General features: G+C 42.3%; 1 protein-coding gene across 1 annotated transcript; it reads left to right on the top strand.

The window, feature by feature from the left end:
* The first annotated feature begins 538 nt into the window (after window positions 1-538).
* Window positions 539-11660, top strand: LOC103822125 (acyl-CoA (8-3)-desaturase-like). Its single transcript, XM_009097085.4, has 12 exons — window positions 539-812; window positions 3410-3520; window positions 3910-4107; window positions 5097-5198; window positions 5362-5490; window positions 6612-6669; window positions 7028-7104; window positions 7551-7648; window positions 7942-8038; window positions 8691-8770; window positions 8884-9009; window positions 9324-11660. The coding sequence occupies exons 1-12, from the start codon at window positions 594-596 to the stop codon at window positions 9373-9375; spliced, it is 1347 nt and encodes a 448-aa protein (XP_009095333.1). The 5' UTR covers window positions 539-593; the 3' UTR covers window positions 9376-11660.
* The last annotated feature ends 12035 nt before the right edge of the window (window positions 11661-23695 follow it).

The raw sequence follows: 23695 nt of genomic DNA, 5'->3' as shown, positions 1-23695 counted from the left end.
TAACTACAAAATATTTTAATGTTATAGACTCATGAATGAACTACTTGAACAATTAGGTGGTTGCATGTCCTCAGGAACATACAGTAAACTCTGAAACCAACTGTATGCAAAGTATTATCAATATAGAAGCCAAATTAACTGGAAATAAAGAATGCTTTCTTAATGCATTGTTTCTTTACTCTGATCTGGTGGTATTTTAATCAACTATTTAGTTAAGAAAGGCAAATTAATTTAGTATGCCAGAGTCAAGAAAATTTCAAAGACCAAGAACAACCTGAAGGGTTTGGGTGGTGATGAGGCCATTTAGAGGTAACAGGTGGTTGTCCCAGATTTCTGTCTTTATTCCTGTTTGTGTTCAGTGGAGCAGTCAGACCTTGCAAAGGCAGCTCAGAAAGGACAAGAAGGAGCAGGGCTTTTCCTCACGGGCGTGTCTGGAAGAGGAGGGAACTTGGGATGGGTGTGTTTGGGCGAGGAGAGCCAACCAGCCCTTGGAAGCGCAGGGAGTGGCTTGGAGTGGGACTGTATAACGGGCAGGCCAGGATGGGCCACCCTCAGCCTGGACAGGGAGCTGGCACCGGAGAATCCCAGCACGGATGGCTCCACAGACTGGCCCCAGCGAGAAGGGGACGGGACCTGGTCCAGCCTTTCCACAGCTTTTCACCTGGGAAGAGATCAGGATCCGCAACGGCCGCGGGCAAGGCCGGGAGCAGTGGCTGGTGGTTGACAGGAAGGTTTATGATGTCAGCCAGTTTTCCAAGAGACATCCCGGGGGCAGCCGGGTTATCAGCCACTATGCCGGGCAGGATGCCACGGTAAGAGCTGGGAAAGCAGCGGAGGAAGGTAGTTCCAGTGGCAGGGAAGGAGGACGTGGTGGGGAATCCTGTCTGGTGGTTGTCATCCCTGTGCTTGGTCAGAGAGAGGACTGAGAAAGCAGCATGATGACCTTGGGCTGCAGGACATAAGGAAAAGTCCCTCAAAGATATCTAAACGCAGATATTCCAGGGATTCCTGAAAAAAATCTTTGATCTAGAGGATTTATCTAAAAGCATTTGGTACTTTTTGGCAGGAATAATAAATTCTAAGGAGATCTCCCAGACTATGCTGAAAGGAGACGCTGAATTTCTGAATAGGCAGAAATCTGAGCATTGGAAACATGGGCATAAACTTGTGATGTGGGAGATTTAATTCTTGTCACGACAAGACTTTCTGACTTGAAGAAAGTTGCTTAGCCTGTCTTAATTCCTCATGTTTGAGCGTGTGGAATGGGATAGCACTTCTAACTCCAGGCCCAAAATGGACCAGATCAGTCACTTTTCACATTTCATCCCTTGCACCCTGCTTGAAACTGGGGCAGAAAAATACCTGGTGATCTCAGAGGAAGCAAAAGGGGAGGTTTGAGTCTTGTTTGGTTTCTCCCAAGTTCACTGACCTTCAGATCATAGGCAGCCCAGAGATCCTGGTGCTATCTCCTGCATTTTCTGCCACTGGACTTTTACAGAAGGAGTTAAGGAATGCAGAATGCACGGAATGATTTGTCCCCAAGCTATGTCCTCCCAGCTCCTGCAAGGACCTGCAGTTTACATCATTGTATTTATAACACCCAGGGGCTTTAACCGCAGTGAATGCGTTTAAAAAATGACCTTTGATCTTACTTGCTTTTATTGTAGCAATAATTACAATCTGATTTTACTTGACCTTAAAGGTTTTTTTAAACCTCTAGGTGTACTATATCCCTTTGAAGACAGGACCACAACAAGTAGCCCATATTGTGGGTTCTATGTGGATTTGTTTTGCATCCTAACAACACTTTCTCTCTTGCCCTTGCTAATAATTTTTGCTTTTAAGATGGTGCTTCTCCATATATTCTAAGAAATCCACATAGAAAAGCAGAACTGGAAGGTGTCTCAAAAATTACTGGTGCAGGACATTACCTAAACCAGGATCCAGGATTTTTTTTTTCCCCAACAACTCTTTACTGCTCTAGAGCTCATAATAGTCTATACATAGTGAGAATTTTCTTCCTCTATGGGGGTTATTTTGAAAATACAAGGCAAGACCATTGCAGAGCATTTAATTGATGTCAAACATTGTGAGTTACGTGCATTGTAGGTGATAGTTCTTGAAGTTAATCTCTAAACTTAATCTTAAAGTTAATAAGATGCTAATCAGGGCCTAAGACCAGGGAGGAGAAAAAACAGGCAGGACTGAGAGGCTTTCAGTGATAAGAATCTGTGATACTGATGTCATGGATAGGAGTTTCTGCTTGAAAGGATTCTGGTTCCTGTTTCCAAACTGCAGTAAAGATACTTATGGATTAAATCAGAATTCCTGGCAAGATGGAGGGATATAAAAATGTATAAAGATCTGGAGGATGAGGGGCACAAAATTACGATGGAAAGATTTCCCCAGTCCTCTTGGTCTGGACAGAGTTGTTCATTTGTCACTGTGACAAAGGGTCACTAGATGTCTGTAGAAAAGCTCAAATGTCCAAAAAGTCACCCTGTTCTGACTTTTTCTAGACTACAGTACTCAGAGTGAGTGTCTCCAGCCAAGAGGCTCCAAGAAAGTCCTCTGTCCTCTTCCAGGGATTTGATCCTGACCAGACCTGTGCAGAATATTTGGGTTGTGCTCATCCCTGCTGATTTTCAAAGCCAAAATCAGCAAAACCAGACTGTTCAAAATGAGGATTTTGTTCTATCTGCTCTTTCTGGAAGAAAAAAAGTGTATGGCCAGCCTCTTTACCTTTCTTCTGGAAAATCCACTGAGGACACAAGCTAAAGAAGAGTTTTGATTTATCTGGAATCTCATCCTTTTTCCATTGTTTGTATTTGATTTGAAACTGTGATTTGAAATGGTTCTTGGACAGGAACTTTTTTGTCATTAGTGTTCCCATGTCCCCAAAAATCCACCTGTTCTGGAAATTGAGAGGGATCTGTAAGAGACACCCAGTTTGTGCTGCTGAATGTGAGGCTTCAGCATCTATATTGAATGGCCTTAGTGTTGCACAGACAGGATTTCAAAGCCTCATCCCAAGCATGGCAGAGACACACCTCATTCCCTGCTTCTGGGTCCCATCCATAGGGCAGGGCTGCTGGCTGGAGCCTTCTAGGGACAGACTGTGCTGAAACAAGCAGATGAAGGAACAGGTTTCCCTCTGCAAAGGGTTTTTCATCAAACCCTTTCATGTTTATTACCAGCCTCGCCCAGGGGCTTTTATGAAATCTGGGATCTTGAAACTCCTCCAGCTTCCTTGGGCCAAGCTCCAGTCGATAGGAAAGAGTGACAGGAGAGACAAAAATGGACAAGAGGAGCAGAATTTTCTATTATAATCCAGACCTGGGGAATGAGAGGCTCAGCTCTGGTGTTCAGTCACATGCCGTCTCTCACTCCCTCCCTTTGTGTTCCTCAGGATGCCTTTGTGGCATTCCACAACGACAAGTCCCTGGTGAAAAAGTACCTGAAATCTCTGCTGATTGGGGAGCTGGCACCTGACCAACCCAGCTTTGAGTCTAATAAAAAGGTGAGTGCCCTAGATTCCAGTGGTGGGAATGGCTCAGGGTTCAGCATGGAAGGAGAAGGAAAACAGGAGAGGTAGCAGGAATTGCCTCTGAGGGAGCCCGCCTGATGCTGTGGGTGGAGATGGGCAGGCATGGAAATATGACTGTCCCAGCATCACTAAATCCATCCCTGGGAGCAAGGAATGAGCTCCAGAGCCCCAAATCCTGCTCTGTTCTCTTCACTGGGATGTCTCAGAATCAAAGTGAAGTCTGTTGACTTCATGCTTGTTTTGGCGCAGAGCCCCTACTGACAGAACATCTCCTCTAACTTCTGTGGCTGTTTGGGGGTTCCTGGCTCTGCTCTATGACATTTTCAAAGTAAACAGTGCATTAATATTCACTTTACCCACAGAAATCCCTCTTGGAGGATTTTCGTGAGCTGCGCTGCACCATTGAGAAGATGGGACTTCTGAGACCCAATTACTTCTTCTTCTTCCTGATTTTCCTTCACCTCCTGGTGCTGGATGCTGCATCCTGGCTCGTGATCTGGTACTTTGGCATATCCCTGGTGCCTTTCCTGGCTGGCATGGTGTTCTTCACCACTGCCCAGGTAAACTGCTGACAGGTGCTCAATGCTGCAGACACCCTTGGCTCCTCCAGGTGAAGAGGATTAATGGAATGCTCCCATCCCAGGCATTGCCCCTCCTTAGATCCCATTATCTGGCTGAAGATGACAGGCACGTTCTACGTCACAATTTTTGTTGCCTGCAGCTGATCTCATTTTGCTGACAGGCTGCTCCCTCGGAATGGTGGGGTTCTTGTGGAACTGGCTCTTTCACAAGATGGGATGAGCTGATTTAATCACTTATCCCAGCAAAAAGAAGGAATATTTCATTCTCACGTGTACATTTGGCTCTCTGTTTCTTCTGCCAGATGGCTCTGGTATTTTTTGGTTCTTGATAAGTCCCCTCTAGCCCTGAATAGTTTTCTGCTGGATTACTAAATTCAGCCATATAAGCAAAGGATCCATTTCAGTGTGGGTGTAGGGAAGAAGGAAATAGGGATTTGTGGCACTTAGATAGGAGAAATTGAAGGGTGTGTCGCAGGGAGGAACAGGAGGTTTTCTTATGAGCACTGAATGCTTAAGTTTGCTCACCTCCCCCCTGGAGCAGGTGCAAATGAGCTAATTTATTTAATTAATCTGTTTTAATTGCCAATATTTGCTAAGGCAGATATCCTTCAAAGAGCAGCTTCTTGTATTTCCATGGAAATAGGAGTGCAGTGAAGCCACAGACTTACTGTGGCTGGTTACTTGGAAATTAATTATTCATGATGGTAGCAACAGAATTCCATGCTGTGACAGTGAAGTTAATTGCAGTGATGCTTCGCTGCTTTCCCTGTAATATTCCAGATGAAACTAATATCTGGAATTGAGCAGCTCTAGTGGACACTGGCCTGGATGGAAGTTCCCAGCCCTACAAGTGCCTCCTGACACATCAGAAGGAGGATGAAACTCACACTATGAAGTTACAGAGACTCACAAGGGAAATTATTGCAATGAAGCAGTTCTCTTTCCTCAGTGATCGTTTTGTCTCCCAGATCCAGATGGGCTGGTTCCAGCACGATCTGGGGCACTGCTCTGTCTTCAGGAAGCCCAGGTGGAATCATCTCCTGCAGATCGTGGTGATAAACATGCTGAAGGTAGTGGTGGGAATGTTCTCTGGGGCTGATCGGGACTAAGCAATGGATGGGAGCGTCCCTAAATCCAGGCTAGGTCTCCTGTGAGGGAATTGCAGTAAAGAGAGATGGGATCCTTGATATTGCTCCAGTTTGAATCCCTGGTGTTGCCCTTTTCCCCACGCAGGGGCTGCCTGCCAGCTGGTGGAACCACCTGCACAACCAGCACCACGCCAAGCCCAACTGCTTCCGCAAGGACCCCGACCTCAACATGCACCCTCTGCTCTTCAGCCTGGGAAAGCCCCTCTCCAAGGAGGTCAGCAAAAGCAGATTTAGTGACAGAAAGCCAGAGTGTGACATGTATCTAATACAGAATAATAACAACCCAGATTGTGCCTTGAAACAAAGTGGTTTTTAAGGTCCCTTCCAACCTGGACTATTCTAGGATTTTATGGTAATTCCCAAAGTGTTCCAAGGTCTGAGAGTCTCAAGTTATTGCAATGCTGAGCCACCCGCTCCTGAGAAGCAAAGACTTAAAATCACTGCTTAAGGAAGGGAAAGCACCTTGAAGGCAGCTCTAGGGCTGAGTCAGCCCACTTGCATTAGAGAGTGGTGGTGAATCAGATGCTCCCTCTGGATCCTCCTGGCTGCCGGAGTTGTTGGGCACCCAAATCCTTCAGGGCCGGCGGAGCTGCCGTGCACTGAACGCAAACACAGCGAAGGATTTCCTAATCCTGAATTTTATGGCTTTCATAAAAAGAGAAACTATGAATAGATCCTCCCTGCTTCCATTATGGTTTCTGACAGCATCGGGATAGGCAAGGGCTCGTTTGCCTTTTCCTTGTAATTCCTTTTACTCACAGAGTGATGAAACTGCCTCGTTACAAGATACACCAGCCTCTTAAAATAATGCCTCTCTCTCTTTTACCTGCTGATGAAACTCTCCATGGCACATGGAAAATTCCAGCTCTGCTGTCCCAGACAGATTCCTAAAATGGGAGATACAAAATGCTTATTGATAGAAAACCATTGGATTTTGTCAGGGATTTTGGGAAATATCTCTCATGTAGGAGCATGAACATCCAGAGCAGGCTGTGCTCCAGCAGGTTTGATGGAGTGAAAATGTAGGAAATCAGTTCTCATGTCTTCCTGCTTTTTAGCAGGATCAGTGTTAGGCACACTATGGATAGGCAAAGTGGATTTTCAGGGGTTTTGTTTATCCAGTTTATTTGTTGCTTCAGTGTTGATTCAGTGGAGACTAGAGCTCTGGAATAGTTTGCTTCAGCTCCTTATTATTTTGTCTTTTGAAGAATTATATTCACAAAAGTCTGGAGTGATGTTAAGAAACTTTTTGTGCAATTGGTGAAAAATTAAAAGGTGAAGAAATAAACTTAATTGTGCTTTTTGTGAATATTTCAATATCTTTTCATTTTTCAGCTTGGAAAGCAGAAGAAGAAGTTCATGCCTTACAATTACCAGCACAAGTATTTCATCTGTGAGTATCCCCTAAAACCATGAGTGCATCTCCTCTCCCACAAAATAAGGGTTTTTAAAGATATTCCCATTGAAGTGAGAGCTCCAGGAAGCTTCCTTCACATTAAAGAAGGTCCCATGAGGAGGAATTACCCCTTAAGTCTCTGTTGGGCTATGAGATGTAGATGGGGATGTATCAAACAGATACAGGGATGAGAATGAAATGGAGAAGTGATGAGAACAAAAGGGGAAGAGATTATGTGAGTGCATGGAGGTTAGTATGAGTGAAAGACAGCAATTTTTCTTTCACTGGAAAGAAGAATCATTTTTATGATACGGTGAAATTACAAATATCTCTCTTTTTCTGTTCTGTCCTTCAGTGCTGGCCCCGCTCGCCCTCATACCCTTCTTCCAGCTGTCAACAATCTACTTTGCAATCAAAAGGAAAAAGTGGTTGGTAAGCACTGCTTCCCTGTCTGGAAAACTCCAAAAATGTCACTGTATCCACCTTCACCTCCTATTGGTCAGGTGGCTGGGGGGTAAGAGAGAAAAAGGATAGAGAAAGCTGATTATAGGCTTGCTGCAGCAAGAGAAAATAGTTTAGAAGAGGCTTTTTAGCCTTTTAGCAGATAAATAAAAGTTCCCAGGAAATTCCCAGAGCCAGAGTGTGATGGGAGGGCTGTTGTCTGCAGTTATGGATGGTTAAGTAGGAATATTTCAGGGACACACCCACCTTTTGCAGAATGGAGCATACTCCTGATAAATCAGAAATTTGCATATCAGAATATTTTTTAAGCTGCAGTTCAAGAAAAAGGGAGAGAATGGAGTGGAGGCATTTCATCAACAAAGGCTGATTTTCATCCTGATTTGTCTGAGGGTTTTTTGTTTGGTTTTTTTTTACAGGACCTGATATTGGTTGTGACTTTCAACATCCGAGTCTGCCTCATGTATGTTCCTTTAATGGGTTTTAAAACCTTCATGATATACTACTGGCTGTCCAGGTAACTCAGAGCACACCCAGAGCCCCATAATTAATATTTGTCATCAACACTGAGCTTCAAAAGAAAGAAATGAAAACTAAAACTATGATTTTCCCAGAATTAAATAGTCCAGAAGAAACAGTTTAACTTCAGGGGGAGTGATGGCTGCTCAGGGACATCTGCACCTAAAACTTGAGTAGTTCTTAAACTCCAAAAGTGCTTTTTCACTTAAGAAGAGACTTAGCCAAGTGTTTTAGTGTTAAATTTGGATGGGATTAGAGATATGACAAGAGTTTCTGGATTTATCTGCCCAGGTACTTTGAGAGTAGCTGGTTTATTTGGGTGTCCCAGATGAACCACATCCCAATGGACATTGATTATGACAAGAACGAAGACTGGGTGTCTACTCAGGTGAGAAACTCCTTTCTTCTGGAGTACTGGGTCTACTGGTCTAAATTATAGAACAAAGACAGTGTTGTTATTCTCTTAGATTTACTGTTAATGAGGTTTGCCCTTCCATTAATGAAATAAACCTTTCTGTGATATTCAAGCCATTTAAAATTTTAGTAGGAAAACAAGAAATCTAGATTTTAAAAATCCTGTTTCTTCACTGAAAGGCCTTGACATATTTTTCACAACCCTCTCCTCTCCCTGTTATAGAAAAGTACTGGTGGTATAACAGCCAATTTCCTTTTTAGGCCAAGTAAAGGGAATCAAAGTGGGATACCTTTATTTTTACTCTACAGGCTGCAAGTTTACTACAGATAAATCTGACAAAATTGTCTGATTAAAAAAAATATGTAAATAGAGCTTTGCTCACATCTATCCTGCCTCCAGCATAGTGGGTTTGCAGCAGTTTCCTGTTTTATCAAGGATGAAAAACTCAGCCTGGCTAGTCAACACTGTGTTGAATTCCTCAAGGCAATGATGGCTGTAATCCCTGACTTTGCCTTGATTTTTATGCTATATAAGGGTGGGCAGTGATTGCCAGGGGTTCAATTGTTGGACTTGCAGGAAAATAAAATCTAAATCATCTGGGGGTTTTGGGTTTTTTCCCTCCCAGCTCCACGCAACCTGCAACGTGAACCAGTCCGTGTTCAACGACTGGTTCACTGGGCACCTGAACTTCCAAATCGAGCATCAGTGAGTATCATCCTGGGGGAAATAATATAATGGGAATCATCTGGGGCAGGGGGATGTTGTGAACAGAGAGAAAGCCAAGCCTTGCAATAACTCTCCCTCATCCCACTGTGCAGCCTGTTCCCCACCATGCCTCGGCACAACTACTGCAAAGTGGCTCCCCTGGTGAAGAGCCTCTGTGACAAGCATGGCATTGAGTACAAAAGCAAGACTTTGCTGACAGCCTTTGTAGATATTTTGCAGTAAGTATCAATTAACAAGATTATTTTACTCTGTGGCGGCAGGTAAGAGACACCCAAGCAGCCATTTCAAATCAATGTCCATGGAGAGATCAAACCTAGAGTTTATTTAGACCTCTCTAAAGTTTTAAAGCTTCAAAGTTTGTTTTTCTCTTCTTTAAATCCTCCCAGCTCATTGCCAGCAGTCAGACTTTCCTATGAGGTGTCCATACAATTTTAAATCCATTTTTTTCCTTTTATTTCTATAACTACATTTGTCCTCCCACAAAGCTGAACACTGTTTCCTCCTAAGTGATTTTTCCCTTCTGCTCCTGCAGTTCCCTGAAGGATTCTGGGGAGCACTGGCTGGAAGCATATCTGCATGGATAGAAACTGGCAACTCTCCAAGGGAATCCCTTCACCACACAACTGCTGCCAAAAGCCAGGACACATCCCTGTGCATGTCCTCAGGCATGGGAACTCAGGAGCTGGGAAAAGTTAATTTCAGTAAGAATTAAATGGGAAAGTGGCTTCAAGATACATTTTTGCCTTGTTCCCCACCATGAATCTCTGTTTTTTCCTGGTCTCAATCTCTGAATTCAGAGATGGACTTTTAAGCTTGGGGAGAAGTAACTCTTGAATCAGCTTGACCAGTTTAACTTTATTGGAAGTGCCAGCTCTTTGCTTATGGAAGAGGTTTGAAAGGAAATTCTTCTCCAAGTCATAAAATCCTGGAATGGTTTGGGTTGGAAGGGACCTTAAAGATCATCTTGCTCCATCCCCTGCCATGGGCAGGGACACCTTCCACCAGACCAGCTTGGTTGCTCCAAGCCCTGTCCCTGGCCTTGAACAGTTCCAGGGATGGGATATCCACAGCTTCCCTGGGAAACTGCTGCAGTGCCTCACAATAAAGAATTTTTTTCTAATATCCAATCTACACCCACCCTCTGTCAATTCAAAACTGTTGTCCTTACAAGTCCTGATAAAACTCTCCATCTTTCTCACAAGCCTCTTTCAGTATTAAGGTCTCCTTTGTGTTCTTGGCTCAGTGGATCAGTGAAAAAATGCAGGAAAAAAGCAGAAAGTCAGGAGACATTTGTCCAGAGGGATTTTTTTAATTTTAATTTTCTTGAACAGATCAAACAAATGTACAAAGAACAAAGTAGCCTCTGGGGCACGTCCCCATCGCTTCTGGTCACCTTGCTGTGACTATTAAGGGCTGTAACAGGTTCTGTTCCTGGATTGCATGGGCAGGCAGGTCAGCTGGAGCCTGCTGACACCTGCAGTAGCAGTGTGAACACAGTTTGTATGGCATGTGGTGTCTGTAGGTATAAATACATGTCTGGGTTCTGAGTCCTGACTGTGCTGTCAGATTGGATTTCTGGTGCAGACCAGCTGTGAATCAGGCTGAGAAGACAAAGCACTGAGGAGTAGGTCCAGATTTCAAGGGTATTTAGGGTACTCCTGCTTTTATATAGATATTACATTTTATCTAAAAGTATACCTCTTGGTGGTTTAGTACAATTAGTTTTACGAGAGAATTATGAATAGAGTTCTTGGTCATGAATTTTAGATTGAAGTCAAAGCCTGTTTTAGAAGGAGCTCTGATTTATCTTGCAGATTTTGAAAAGCAATTACGATTCAATGACATTTCCTAATGCCACTTGGAGCAAATATATTCCATTATGGGACTGTCAGAACCCATGTTGTACTGTACCCACCTCAATGACCCGAAACCAGAAAGGTTTTTGTGGCAAGAACCTGTAGTGGCAAATAAAGAGATAATTTGCCCATAAAAGCAAAGGCCACGTGGTTCCTCTCCTCTGCCTTCACACCCAGAACTTTCAGTGGATAAATCACCCACAGGAGGAAGATGTGGGAGATTTAAAGGCAGCTCACTTGTGTTGCAATTTGCAGACACCAACACCCCTCTTCTGGGTAATAAGATCAAGCCAAAAAAACAATGCAGAAAGAGTTTGGATGGAGGTTTTTTTGCTTTTGTTTTTTTCCAGAACATCTCAGTTTCTTCTTTTTATTTATATTTTTGTGTGTGGGTGCAGGTACCAATAACACTGTTCTGAATATATTGTAAGAATGGCTGACAGATGTCTTTGAAAGGGGTTCTGTTTAAAAAAAGTCATTGTTAAAAAGTGTTTAAAATGTAGTTTGGAAATCCCTGCTAACTGGTTCCTACAGCAATTAATCCAGGGCTGGTTATTATGGTAATATCCATAATTATTTGCAAAAGCAGAAACATTATATAATTATTTAAGGGATAATACTGTCCCTAAGATGAATGCAGGGATTTCATGGTACTACATAGAGACATTTTAAAATTTCTGTCCTGCTGAAGGTCATATAAATATTCAGGATTCCTCCTTTTTTTTTTACCAGTGAGACTTGAAAGCTGTGCTGATCCTATGAAATCTATACAAAGCTGAATCAAAACCGTTCTTTGTGGTATCAGTCTCATAAATTAAACTGATCATTTGTACTGTTTAGTTAGAATTCTGCTTATTTGAATAAGCAGAATAATAATAATAATCATTATTATTGATTCTTTTTTCAATCTGGTTTTAATTAAAACATTTCTGTCTCTATTTGTCTCAACAGGCTGCTCTGTGTCAATAATAATTTCATTATCTTTTTAATAAAGGTTATTTGGAGCTGGTTTACCTTGGTTAAATTCTAACATGGTTTACAAAGTCCAAGGGGTCAGGTGAGAACTTTAATATTATCTGAAAGACAATATTTGCCATCTGAAATACCTGGAAGAGACAAGGAAATTAGGGAGATGCTTTGCAGAATCCTCCTGGCTCCTGGAGTTTGTGCTGAGATGTTGCTGGAAGTGGTTTGCCTTATCCAGGTAGAGCAAAAGTTCTTTTGTATCTTTTTGTGCTTCCCTCAGGTCCCAGATTTAGGGATGCAATTGGATAAGATGCTTTGGGTGGAATCTGTTGAAGAGGATTTAGAAATGGAGAGAACAACTCCTGCTCTGTGTGGCAGCATCTCAGTCCAGCACCTCTTTTCCTGAGTGTAAAATTATTCACTTAGGCACTGATTCCTCTTACCAGCCACCCTTGCAAAAAAACTCCTTCAGTTTTATGGCCTAAAAACTCTTCAATGATTGTTTGGAGGGCAACATAGCCTGATTTGAAGGAAACTGCAGTTTGTGTGTCGATACAGAGAGAGCCAGCCAGAAACAGAAGTTGTATTTACACTGAACTCCAAAAAAAAAACAGGTGACTTTATTCCAGCTTGCCACCTACAATGCCTTTTCCTCAGGTGCTGCCCACAGAAGGTGTGTTCTGCTATTACTCCTCAGCCCAAAGTGCTGAGCTGTGCTCCCCTGCAAGTACAGAGCTGCCTCTGTCTGAGCAATTTTCCTCTTATCTCCTACCCAAGGGTGGGGCGTGCTTGGTTTTCCTGGCTGCCATTCCCCTCAGGGGCCTCATCCCATGGGCATGCTTGGATCACACTCTTCAAGGCAGGACTGTGCTTTCCAGAGGATATTTATGGCTGTTTTCTCTCAAAAATGGAGCAATCCTGCATCCTTTGTAAATAAACTTCAAAGAGCAATGCGGTACCTAAGGCTTCATCTCAGGCCATGGCCCTTCTCAGGCCATGGCCCTTCAGTTCAACTTGTCCCTCAGGAAATTCCTCACCTCCTCCATGGATTGTGGCACGTTTGCATCAAAATAGTAATTCTTTCACTCTGCTTCAAGTCTTCTTAACTGGGAAATGGTGAGGATGTTCCTCACTTAGACTCTTGGCCTCCCAAGAGTATTTTTCTATTTTCTCAGAAAAATATAAACACATCTTCCTTATATCCTCTTATGCTTGGTGATAGAGGAGGAAAAATCAAGTGAAATAATTTTTACTGATTTGTCTGGTCGCTGAACTCGATCTAGTCTGAAAAAAAAAATCCCTAAAAGGTCTATATTGTCTCTTGGAAGTAACAACTGAAAACACATAAAAATAGATGTGAAAATACACCTTTTAGGGATGGTTTGGGGTCTGGAAATTGTCTAGAACTCTCCCTGCTGACTGTTCCATCCTTACAAATATTTACCACTCAAGCCTTATTTACCCTATCTATGCATTTTATCTGCAGGGTGGTTAGGCTTAGAAGAGTAAATATGTTTATATTTGAGATTTTGATTTTGTGGTTTTTTTTTTTTTTTCCATTCTAAAAAACCCCCATGCTTAGCCACCATGTTATCTTTTTGTGCCAATTAATCCAGTTTATTGATTGAAGCTGTTGACACAAAGGTGCCTGCTGGAGCTGTTATTCCAATCTGTGATGCATTAGAATAGATTCAATTTAAATGTATTCATGAAATAAAAACAAAGACATTTTTTAGAGTACTATCCCCTGCTTTTGGGGGGTTTTAATAGCATATAACACCTGAAAAGTCCAGCAAGAACATCCAGAATCCAGTCCTGTGAGGAGATTATTGAGCAAGAACAAGCTAATTATGCAAATAAAGCCCATACTGCCTGCAAGAATTGCTGCACACAGCAATCTGCGTGACCTTCATTTTCACTCTGACTCATAATTCCACTTTTGGGAGCAGAACTGTGCACACCAGTTGGATCCCAGTCAGTGAAGGGCTGGGATTTGCTTTTCTGCCGTTTTGCAACTTGTTGGATCAGTATCAGCTTTGGTTCATGGTCTGTGGGGTATCCAGAACAACAAACAGGCAGGAGAGGGCAAAAGAGAGACCACACCAGATCAGAGCATTATCCCAGTGCCCAAAAGTGGAGGCCTGAAGAAGGAAATAAACCCAGCTTCAACAGGGATTAATTACTGTTTATTTGATTATCTTACATGGGCTGAATCCACAGGGACTTATCCCATGTGGGAAGGGGCAGCTCTGATTTAAAGGGTGGCTCTTCTCAGGAATTACTCATTCCATTTCCACTGAATTATTAGGACCTTTGGAATTGCATCCTCATGCCAGAGGTCCCATATATTCATTTAACCTTCTTCTGTTCCTCTGGAATGATGAAATAGCCTAAACCCCTTTGAACTGTTGCAACAGTGGATTTACCAGGCTTTGGCTCCTCATGAAGCTGAAAGAGGATTTGTCTTTCTTATTTTTGTCTTTATTTTCTTGTTGACATGGGTGTTAGATCTACGCACACCATGACCAAAAAAAAAAAAGAATCAAATAAAAGACTCCACACCAAACCCAAACCCCACATAAAAATTTCATATTAGAATATCTATGCCATAAAAACCAAAATCAAACAAAATGAAACTTCAGACTAAGATTCCCTATATTCTTTGTGTTATGTCAGGGAGAGAGAGGAGCCAAACAATTTTGCAATGTTCTACCTGGGCTTTTTTTCAGGGAAATAGATGGGATACAAACTCCAGCTGGGATTTTCTGATGCTGTGTTTCAACTCCCCATTGTGAAGCTCCAGTTTGCTGAATCAGAAATCTGTCAGCCGTGCATAGCAATGAGCAAAGTAAAGCAGGCAGGGACTACCCAGCAAAATGCTCATTAAAATTATTTAAATATCAGCTGTGGGACATGAGCTAAAAGTGTGATATTGCAGCACACAAAATTTGCTCAGTATAAGTGGTGGTGATGTAAGATTTTTAACCCTAGTATTGAAGTTGCAGGCTTTGGCTGTGTGAGAATGAAAGAGATGCTCTCAGGGTAGTTTTAAATCCTCTTTTATTAACCCACCTCTCCTTTTTATTGCTCCTACCAACTCTTAAATGAAAAAATCCCTTGAGTAAGAAGGTGAGACGTGCTGACAGCCAGTGAGGTGAGAGAAAACTCTGCCAATGTGACCATCCACCCAACAGTCCTGAATTCTGTGGTCTCTGGAATGAGGTGAAATCCAGTAGTGCCCAAGAATATGGTAGAAAAAGTACTGAGGAAACTTTCCCCTGACTCAAATAAGGTATTCTTGGGGCTGTAATTTACAGTTTGAGCACCTCTCTGAAATGTGTCCCCTCCAATGAAAAATCTCAACTCCTTTTTGTCCCTTTAATCCTTTTAAAGGGATTCCTGCACCATGGCTCTGAGTTCCTCATTTTGACTTCTTATGTTTAAAAATAGTTCATGATGAAAGGCCCTGTGTTATATCTTTAACCAGCATCCTCTTTTTTTTCAGTATAAACTCTTAATTTGCATCCTTGCTACACTCCCCAGTCCAAAATCTGAATATCCCTGGATCGTTTCACTGCCTGTGTGAGTTATCTTGCCACCTCCATCTCTCCCTAACAACACCTTGGGAAGGGATTTACCTCTGGGCTACTCTCTCCAGTTTTGTTACTCCTGGGATTCTGCCACTCTTCCTTGCCCCACAAAGCTGGTTTGGGGCGGGGGGGATATCCCGAGTAATATGTGGATTTAGGCAGCTGGGCTCAATAAAATCTGTTGTTTTTTCTTATCAGTGACTTACAGAGTAGAGGAGGAGAGATCCCAGCTAATGTCCTGCAAATTTGTTGAGAGTGTGCCAAGATAACAGATATCATGCCGAAAATTCCAACCAGCTGGCTTTTCCAGGGAGCTACACAAGATCCCAGTTCCCTGTCCTTGTATTTCTTTGGTGCCTTTCAGGCCTTGATCAGCACCAACTGCAATCCTTTTATGTAGCCAGGACCTCACTGTCCTCACAGGGAAGAATTTCCTGCCAACATCGAATCCAAACCCATCTTCTGGCAAACTGAAGCCATTCCCCAGTGTCCCAGGAAATAAAAACCTTCAATTTTTCTCTTAATGAAAACATAGCTTTGGAAAAAAAAAATCTATGGACTATAAAATTTGCTTTGGTGCTGCTTCCTCAGGGCTCCAGTCCCTGTGGAACAGAAGATTCCTGGAAACGGAATTCTCTCTTGACTAATAAGCTCTTAAATATGACCTCAGATATTAAAAGCAAGTTTGAGGCATCGCTGTCTCCTTCATGCAGTGTTTTATTGTCTGCTGTCACTCTTCAGTTGCATGAACCAGGGTGTGCCTGGTGTTCTTGTCTGAATCTGTTGACAGCAAGATAATCCCTCTTGTCTCTGCAAAGAAAACCTTCTAACAAGTTTCCCACTGGGAGACCTGGAACCTGGCAAGCTCAGAACTCATCTCTGAGCTCAACTTGGCCTCTGGGTCGCTGCTTGACACTTTTAGCATCATTCCCACCTGGAACTGGGAGTGAACCTTGCCTGGAACTGGGAGTGAACCTTGCCTGCTCCAGGTGCACTGGTGCTTGCTAAAGCTGAATATTGGCTGGAGCTGGTAAATGCATCCAGGTGACCATGGAATACATGTCAGGATTATACTTTGCATTTTCTAAACCCAAAATGAGAAATCACTGATTTTGGAGTGTAATCCTCAGCTACTGGGGGTATTTTATTTGACCCCCTCAATTCTGGGGTCAGCAGTTCCCCTTATGACTTGAAATCAAATTAAAACTTCTAAATTTTTTATTTTCCAGACGATTTCAAAGGAGTGTTTGACTGAATGTGGATCTGGAGTAAACCACTGTGATTTTCTTCACTCCCTAGGGAGAGGTAGCTGAGTTTCTAATTGATTGCTGTTTGGACAGCTAAGGAGAGGAAGGCTAGAGAGCCTCGAGAATTGAATCAGCTGGAGGAGTTCGCAAGGAAAAAAAAAAAAAAGGGGAAAGGATGAGGAAAAATGATCCAAGTTTGCCTCCCTGTGGCAGAATCCCGCTGTTGCACCTTGAAATAAGCCAGTTTTTCCTTTTGTTTGGATTAATTTCTCCCTGGAACAGGTGCTGTGGAATGACACAGAAATGTTCTCCAAATCACAATAACAAATGACAAAATAAAAAAAAAAAAACAACCTTAAATATAGCTGCTGTGAATAACACAGAAATGTTCTCCAAATCACAATAACAAATGACATTTAAAAAAAAAATCTTTCTCCTGGGTTACATTTGCATTAGGTGCATTTGATAAGGAAAAGGTGGAGCAATTGTAACACTTTCTAGCAGCTTTGCAGCTGAAGCTTTTCAATCAAAGCTCTGCTCTGGGAGTAAAAGAAACCAAATTATCTCTGGACAAGAATTCCAACTTTTAATTAGCTCATAAAAGAGAGGGAAAAATGCAATGAAAACTCTAATATTTTTGGTGGGTTATTTTGAAATAATGGTGGATTTAGAAGCTAGGACTACGCAGGACTTAAAATTCACAAATTTCATCCCAAACCTGTATATTGTAGAGAAGACATTCCATCTCCTGAACAAGAAGGACCATTGTCCGCATGAGATTTCAGAGTGTGAAAACTCGGCTGCCTTGTTTCGCCCCGAGCCGTGAGGGCTTACCCGCGAAGGGAGGCCACGCCCGCCTGCGGCTGTGCCGGGTTCGGCCGAGGGCCCGCACCGAGCGCGGCCTGCAGGCCTGGGCCCAGCTCCTGCTCTGGGGGGCTCCTCTGGTGCTGCCCGGCTGGGCCAGGGCCCAGGAGGACAAGTGGCACCTCTGAGGTGACTTTCTACCACAGGAAGGGTTTACTACCCAATTTTTGGCGCCTCGTTTTCTGAGGGGGAGAGCCTCGGAGTTTGGATGACAGGTCAGAGTTCTTGGGTTCCCTTCTCGTCCCAAACCTCTTCCCCAAGGAAAGGAGCTCAGGAATAGCTGCATGGCCTCTCAAAAAGCCTTTTCTTTCAATCCATCTCATAAAAAAATAGAAGGGGATGTGATGTTTCCATTGCTTGCTCTGTGTGAGAGACCAGCAGTGGCTGGGCCTGACTCAGCCTTTCATGGTTAAACTCATTCCTTTGCTTACCTCTGCTGCTCCCAAAATCCTGCCATACCTTTTCCAACAGGAAATTTAATTTCATTGTGTCCCTGATTTAATCACTAAAAGGTGGAAAATAATTACTGAGACTGTTGTCCTTTAATTAATTACCCTGCTGTCGTCCCAGGAGAGGGGAGATCCCACTGTGGTAAAGGTTGTATTTCCAGATCCATGTCACCCTGGGATAATCCCAGCTGCTCTCAAGCTTTCTGTTCCATGCCCAAAGCACAGGACCTGGAGCGTGTGGAGTGCTTTGGTGCCTCCTCAGGTTTGCAGCCTGTGACCAATCAGGACATGAACAAAGTGTAGGGGTTTAGCTGCTCAGGGCTCAGATTATCCAATTAGTACTTGGGAGGTATCCCACAGGCACAGCCTAGGGCCTCTGTTTGTTTTATTAAGGATTAGGAGCAATTAAGGGAAGTCAATTGCAATACAGGCACAATATCCACTAATATCCATCTTGCTGGCTGGAGCAAAAGGATTTATAATGCAATTTCCTTCCAAGGATGACCCTCCAGGCAGCTCACTGAATACCTAAAGAAGATCCAATACTAGAAGAACAACGCATTCCAACCAGTTAACCTATGGAACAGTAATCCATGAATCCAAATAAACATCTAGTCCCTTAATGGACTTGTCTCAGTTAGAATCCCTCAGTTCAAGGATGTAGAACTGAGAGGAAATGGACTGCACATGAAAATTTACCTTAAGTCTACACTGCTTGCATGGTTTTTATTCTCCATATTATTATATCTATATTTTATATAGATATATATGTATAAATAAATTTTCTTCTCCATTGTTATTATAATTTTCCCAGTTACTTTCTGAGTTTGCTTCCCTCAGAAGCTGCTTTATCTGTCTCATTTCTAACATTTCATTATATTTTAAAGATGCCTTTTTCCCCCTAAAACTTTTACTCTTGTGTTTTGCTTAGGTAGTTTTAAATGGTGCATACTGTGATAACTCCTATGTATATTTATTTATTATGTATATTTATATTACTCCTTGTTTACTGACTCATCAGAAAAAGCTTAGGTAAAAAACAGCCAGGAATAGTTAAATTGTATTTTACCAATATTTCTTTCAATAATAAGGGTTGGTTTTGATTGAAGAGCATAAAATAATGCTCTTAAAAAATCCCAAGGGAGCATTAAATAATCTGGTAAGCATTAATAATCATTAATGTTGGCAGGTTTTTGACTTTGGGCAATTGGTTATCTACAGCCAATAATTAGATTCTTGAAATAACTTATCTGATGACATTGGAAAAGGATAATGATAAACCATTGCTGATCCATCCACAATCCCTCTGCAGGGATTGTGCAAAGAAATATTTAAATATTTGTTATACTTAATGAATGTTTCTATTCTACTGAATGTTTGAGATCAGTCAGTCTTTTTCTTAACATGTGTTCCTTAACAGTTTTAACCTTATTGGTTCTTGAAATGTTTTTTGAAGAAGATAATTAAAGCTTCTGCCTGAAAAATGAGACATTTTGATTATAGGTAAGGAGAATAAAGGAAACTTTGAACTGAACTGCTGGCTTTGTCCCTGAGCAGGAGCAATGACACATTTCCCCTGTATGAAGAAGTTAATGATTTAAAACCCTCCTAAAGGAGGCACTGCAATGCAACACTCACTCATCTGTGCTTAACACCCCTTCTATTGATTGATTGGATTTATTATCTGCTCTTTATATGTTGGACACTACTATGAAAGGAATATTTAATTATTTTTAGGGTTCCTAATCGATGGGCAAGAAGTTTCCAACAGATATTGTTATTACAGATATGCAAAGGCACAGGTTTTGATTGTCTGAGTTGTAGCCTTTGTTTTACAACACTGAAGTTGCAGTTGCTAAATCCCTGTGGTTTCCAGAGTGAGCTGCACTTGTGCACCTGGGGATGTGAAGTTAGTGTGTGCTGTGCCTATGTCACCTGTGTCAATTTATGTTTCCAAATGCAACTGCAAGCCAAAATATAGATAAACTAGACACTTTTTAGGTTGTTTTAGATAAATTGTGTTTGACCAACAAGAATGGTGAGGTTTAGGTAGCATAAACTTTCCATTTCTGCTTCTTTGCCCTTCACAAGGATGCAGGAGGGGGAAGACCCCAAAAGAAAGGATGGGTTGTGATGAAATCTGGATCCAGCCACTCCAGGTGAAACAAGGCAGTTAGGTAAGCCAGGTAGTGCGGGGCACAGGTTGAGCAAGGAACTGGTCCAGCTACAAAATGCAGTTCCTCCCTTCTGATCTTGATAATGGCTCCTGAGTGACAGGATGAATTATATCCCTCAGCTCTGCTCCCCCTCGTTTCCCTCCAATAAAACTGACAAGATTGTCCTCATGGAGTGAGTGGGTGTCTGGGATTTTGTAAGACAATTCTAAGTGTGGAAAATGCCAGTTCTTGCTTGAGACTGGCTGAATAACTTGACTGGGGTTTAATGTTCTCTCTCCCCTGGGGAGAATAAAGGAGAATCATTTAGGCTTGTTCTGAAAGGTGATGAAGTTGTAAAAGCTAATTGTAATAGTGTAATTCTGTAAAGGGGTATTTTAATTCCTTGATTTTCTATTTCAACTGCTTCTGTAGACTTTTTCTGAAAGCACAGTTCCTTAAAGCACTCCATTATTTCACTTATGAAAGAGAAGATGAACTAAGCTGGTCACTGTCCATAACAAAGGGAAGGAATACAAAGAAAAGCTGGTTAGAACTCAAGCACTCCAGTTGTCTTTAAATCTAAAACTTGTGCTGCCTGCAGCAATGACTTTTTAGAAAGAGAACCTTGTCAACAATAGCACTGAAGGACTCCTCAAATCAGATTCATCTTGTCCATCTTTATGGAGTCAAACATCTTGTTTAAGCTGCTGCCTGGGTTTTCTTGTCAATGGAGAGAGATAATTATCTCTGGATCTAATTTTTGCTGTCCATTTCCTTACATGATTATAGAGCAAGAACACATAAATCATTTACATTATGCATTTTAAGACAGCTAAAGCTAAGTGATTAAATTAATTTACTGTATTTGAAATATTTTGGTGCTCACATCATCCTGTTTGGAGACAGAGAGTGCCATGAAGCACTTTCTGCACCAGTGCCACCACACAGCATGATTCTTAAACATGTAGTTGATAAAAGGGGGTGAGACTGTTAAAGGACATAATATTCTTCATGGAATCATGGAATGGTTTGTATATGAAGAGACCTTAAAGCCTATCCAATTCCATGGACAGAAACACCTTCCCCTTGAGCAGATTGCTCCAGCCTGGCCTGGAAGACTTCCTCCAAACAACACAGGGGGGAAAAAAGAAAGAAACAAGTATGAAAGGACCAAACACATTTTCAGGTGATATTTTCAGTATTCTTCTCCAAATGAAAAGTCACTGAAATTTATATTTTTGTGTTTAAATTTTGCAGAATAATGTGATTTCCAGCTGGGTTTAGTGAGAGAGCCTGTTAGTGCAAAGAACTGCAAAGGAAGTGCTTCTCAGGAGGCACAGTGAAAGACACACAAGTTGAGTCCAAGTGTTACAGAAGAAGCTTCTCAGGAAGGTAATTTGGAGGGTTGTGCAATGTGTTTTCACCCTGATGGCTGATGGGGCCTGCCTGTACCTGCTGACACACCTCAGGTGGGGAGGCTGGGTGGATCTTTGCTCAGGAGCTGGAATGAGTTTGGAATTTTCCCCAAACACTAAAACAGACAAAGCTTCCTACCAACAGGATCTGTGAGTGTAGGATGTGGACACAGCTTGTAATGTGCAGCAAATCCTTGCTGGCTCCTTGCTCTTCTTCATCTCCTTGTGCTTCCTCAGCTCCTGAAATGCACAGTTCCTCTCTTTCATAAAAAAAGGGGGGAATGCAATGGCACAAACATAAGGAGTGCCCTTCTCTGCCTTCCTTTCCAGGAGAAAATGTGCATTTACAATGGACACTATCATAAGTTTCTCTCAGATTTGCTTTAAGAACATGACTGTAAAAGGTCTTTTCTGACCAAAATGGTTCCAGTTTTTTTCTGCATTTCCCCATCCTTGCCAGTAGTGTGACAACAACATAATCGCCACCCTTATGAAATCTCTCTGCTGATTTTCCACCACGAGTTAGAACCATGTTTCACCTTCTATACCATGTAATTGTGGATGGTTTTGTTCCTTTCCTTTCCTTCATAATTCCAATGCATTTAGAGTTGCTAGGCTGCTCCTTTGGCCTTTTCCAAACACTCACTTCACCAGGACATCACTCTCTGGAGATTAGGAAAGGAAGTAATTATGGTTCTGATATACAGTACTAAGAAATTAGGAATTATGCAACATTAATCCCTCTCTCCCCCACAGATTTGCAATGTGAAGTGGAAATCAGCTCAGAATATTCCACGTACACTGGAGTGTAAGAGGTCAGTTTAGCAATACTGTGATATAAGATTATTTGGAAGAGCCAAGGGTTTCTGAGAGATTTCTGGCTCCCTCTGACCCTTATTCTAAAATAAAGTGTCTGTGTTTGCAGGAGAAGAGGGAGGAAGAGGAAGAACTGGTAGATTTGGACATCTATGGAAATAATGTATAGAACTGGGCATAACCTTAACTCTGTTTTCATTTCTCAGGACCAAGTTTGAAATACTGTGTTTGAAATATTGCAGTTGTGAAATACTTTCATTGATTTTCTGCTGTTGGTAGGACTGGTAGGACAAATAATCTCTAAATTAATCAGGATAACATGAGGGAAAGTCATGTGGACTGATAAAGCTTTCAGTTGCTTTATTTATTACTTCTTGCTCTAACAAGAGAGTAGTGCCTCCTGTGGGAGTGAGTGATCATACAATTGGTTTTATGTGTAATTTTTATGCGGAGCTGGTCTGTCCTTTGTTCTGGTCTCTCTTGTAGGTAATTGCTGTCATGGTGAAGTCTGAGGTGTGAGAAACAAGGCTGATGAGAGAAATCACTTCCTCAGGGATTAATGCCACCTCCATTACTCCTGTACCCAGCATTTCCTTCAGCTTATTTCCCATTTATCCCACTAACAGCACTAGAAGTTATCCCATGTTAACATTCTGCAGCCACATTCTTTGTAGGTTTTGTTCAGGTTCTTCTTTTTCCTATTTTTGTACCATAGCTTGGCTCAAACAACTCTCAAATATGTTTTGAGTTCCCATGGAAGCGTCTCTGTGTTGACATCCTTGCCTGCCTTGTTCAGACATGCAGAGACACATATTTAGTACCTCATCAGCCCTGAATTTGGGACTGGAAAGTTCTGATTTGTTTTGGGTAGAAGTATGGTAATCTGATGCTTGGAAAAGCCAGTTGGGATGAAGAAAATAGGAATAATGTAGGTTTTTCCTTAGAGTGTAAGTGGTTAAAAGTGAAGGAAATTTGGTAGGAGGCGGCTTCCACATGTTTCCAGAATTTCTTTAAGAGGTTAAGGGACCTGTGGATGCAGTTCACAGAATCACACAGGATCACAGAATGACCAGGTTGGAAGAGACCTTCAAGATCATCGAGTCCAACCCATGCCCTGACACCTCACCTGAGCCATGGCACTGAGTGTTACATCCAGCCTTCTTCTAAACACATCCAGGGATGGTGACTCCACCACCTCCTGGGGCAGGCCATTCCAGTACTTTGTCACTCTTTCCATAAAAAACTTTTTTCTAATATCCAACCTAAACTTCCCTTGGTGCAGCTTGAGACTGTGTCCTCTGGTTCTGTCAGTTGTTGCTTGGAGAAAGAGACCAACCCCAGCTGACTACAGCCACCTGTCAGGGAGTTGTAGAGTGATAAGGTCACCTCTGAGTCTCCTTTGCTCAAGGCTGAGCACGCCCAGCTCCCTCAGTGGTTCCTCACAGGGTTTGTGTTCCCAGCCCCTCTCCAGCCTCGTTGCCTCCTCTGGATATGCTTAGTGTCCCAAGGTCCTTCCCAAGCTGAGGGGCCAGAGCTGGACACAGC

Source organism: Serinus canaria, chromosome 5 (genome assembly GCF_022539315.1).
Source record: "Serinus canaria isolate serCan28SL12 chromosome 5, serCan2020, whole genome shotgun sequence".
Lineage (NCBI taxonomy): Eukaryota > Metazoa > Chordata > Aves > Passeriformes > Fringillidae > Serinus > Serinus canaria.
The sequence above is the reverse complement of the archived record's forward strand: the minus strand, read 5'-3'. Positions and strand labels throughout refer to the sequence as shown.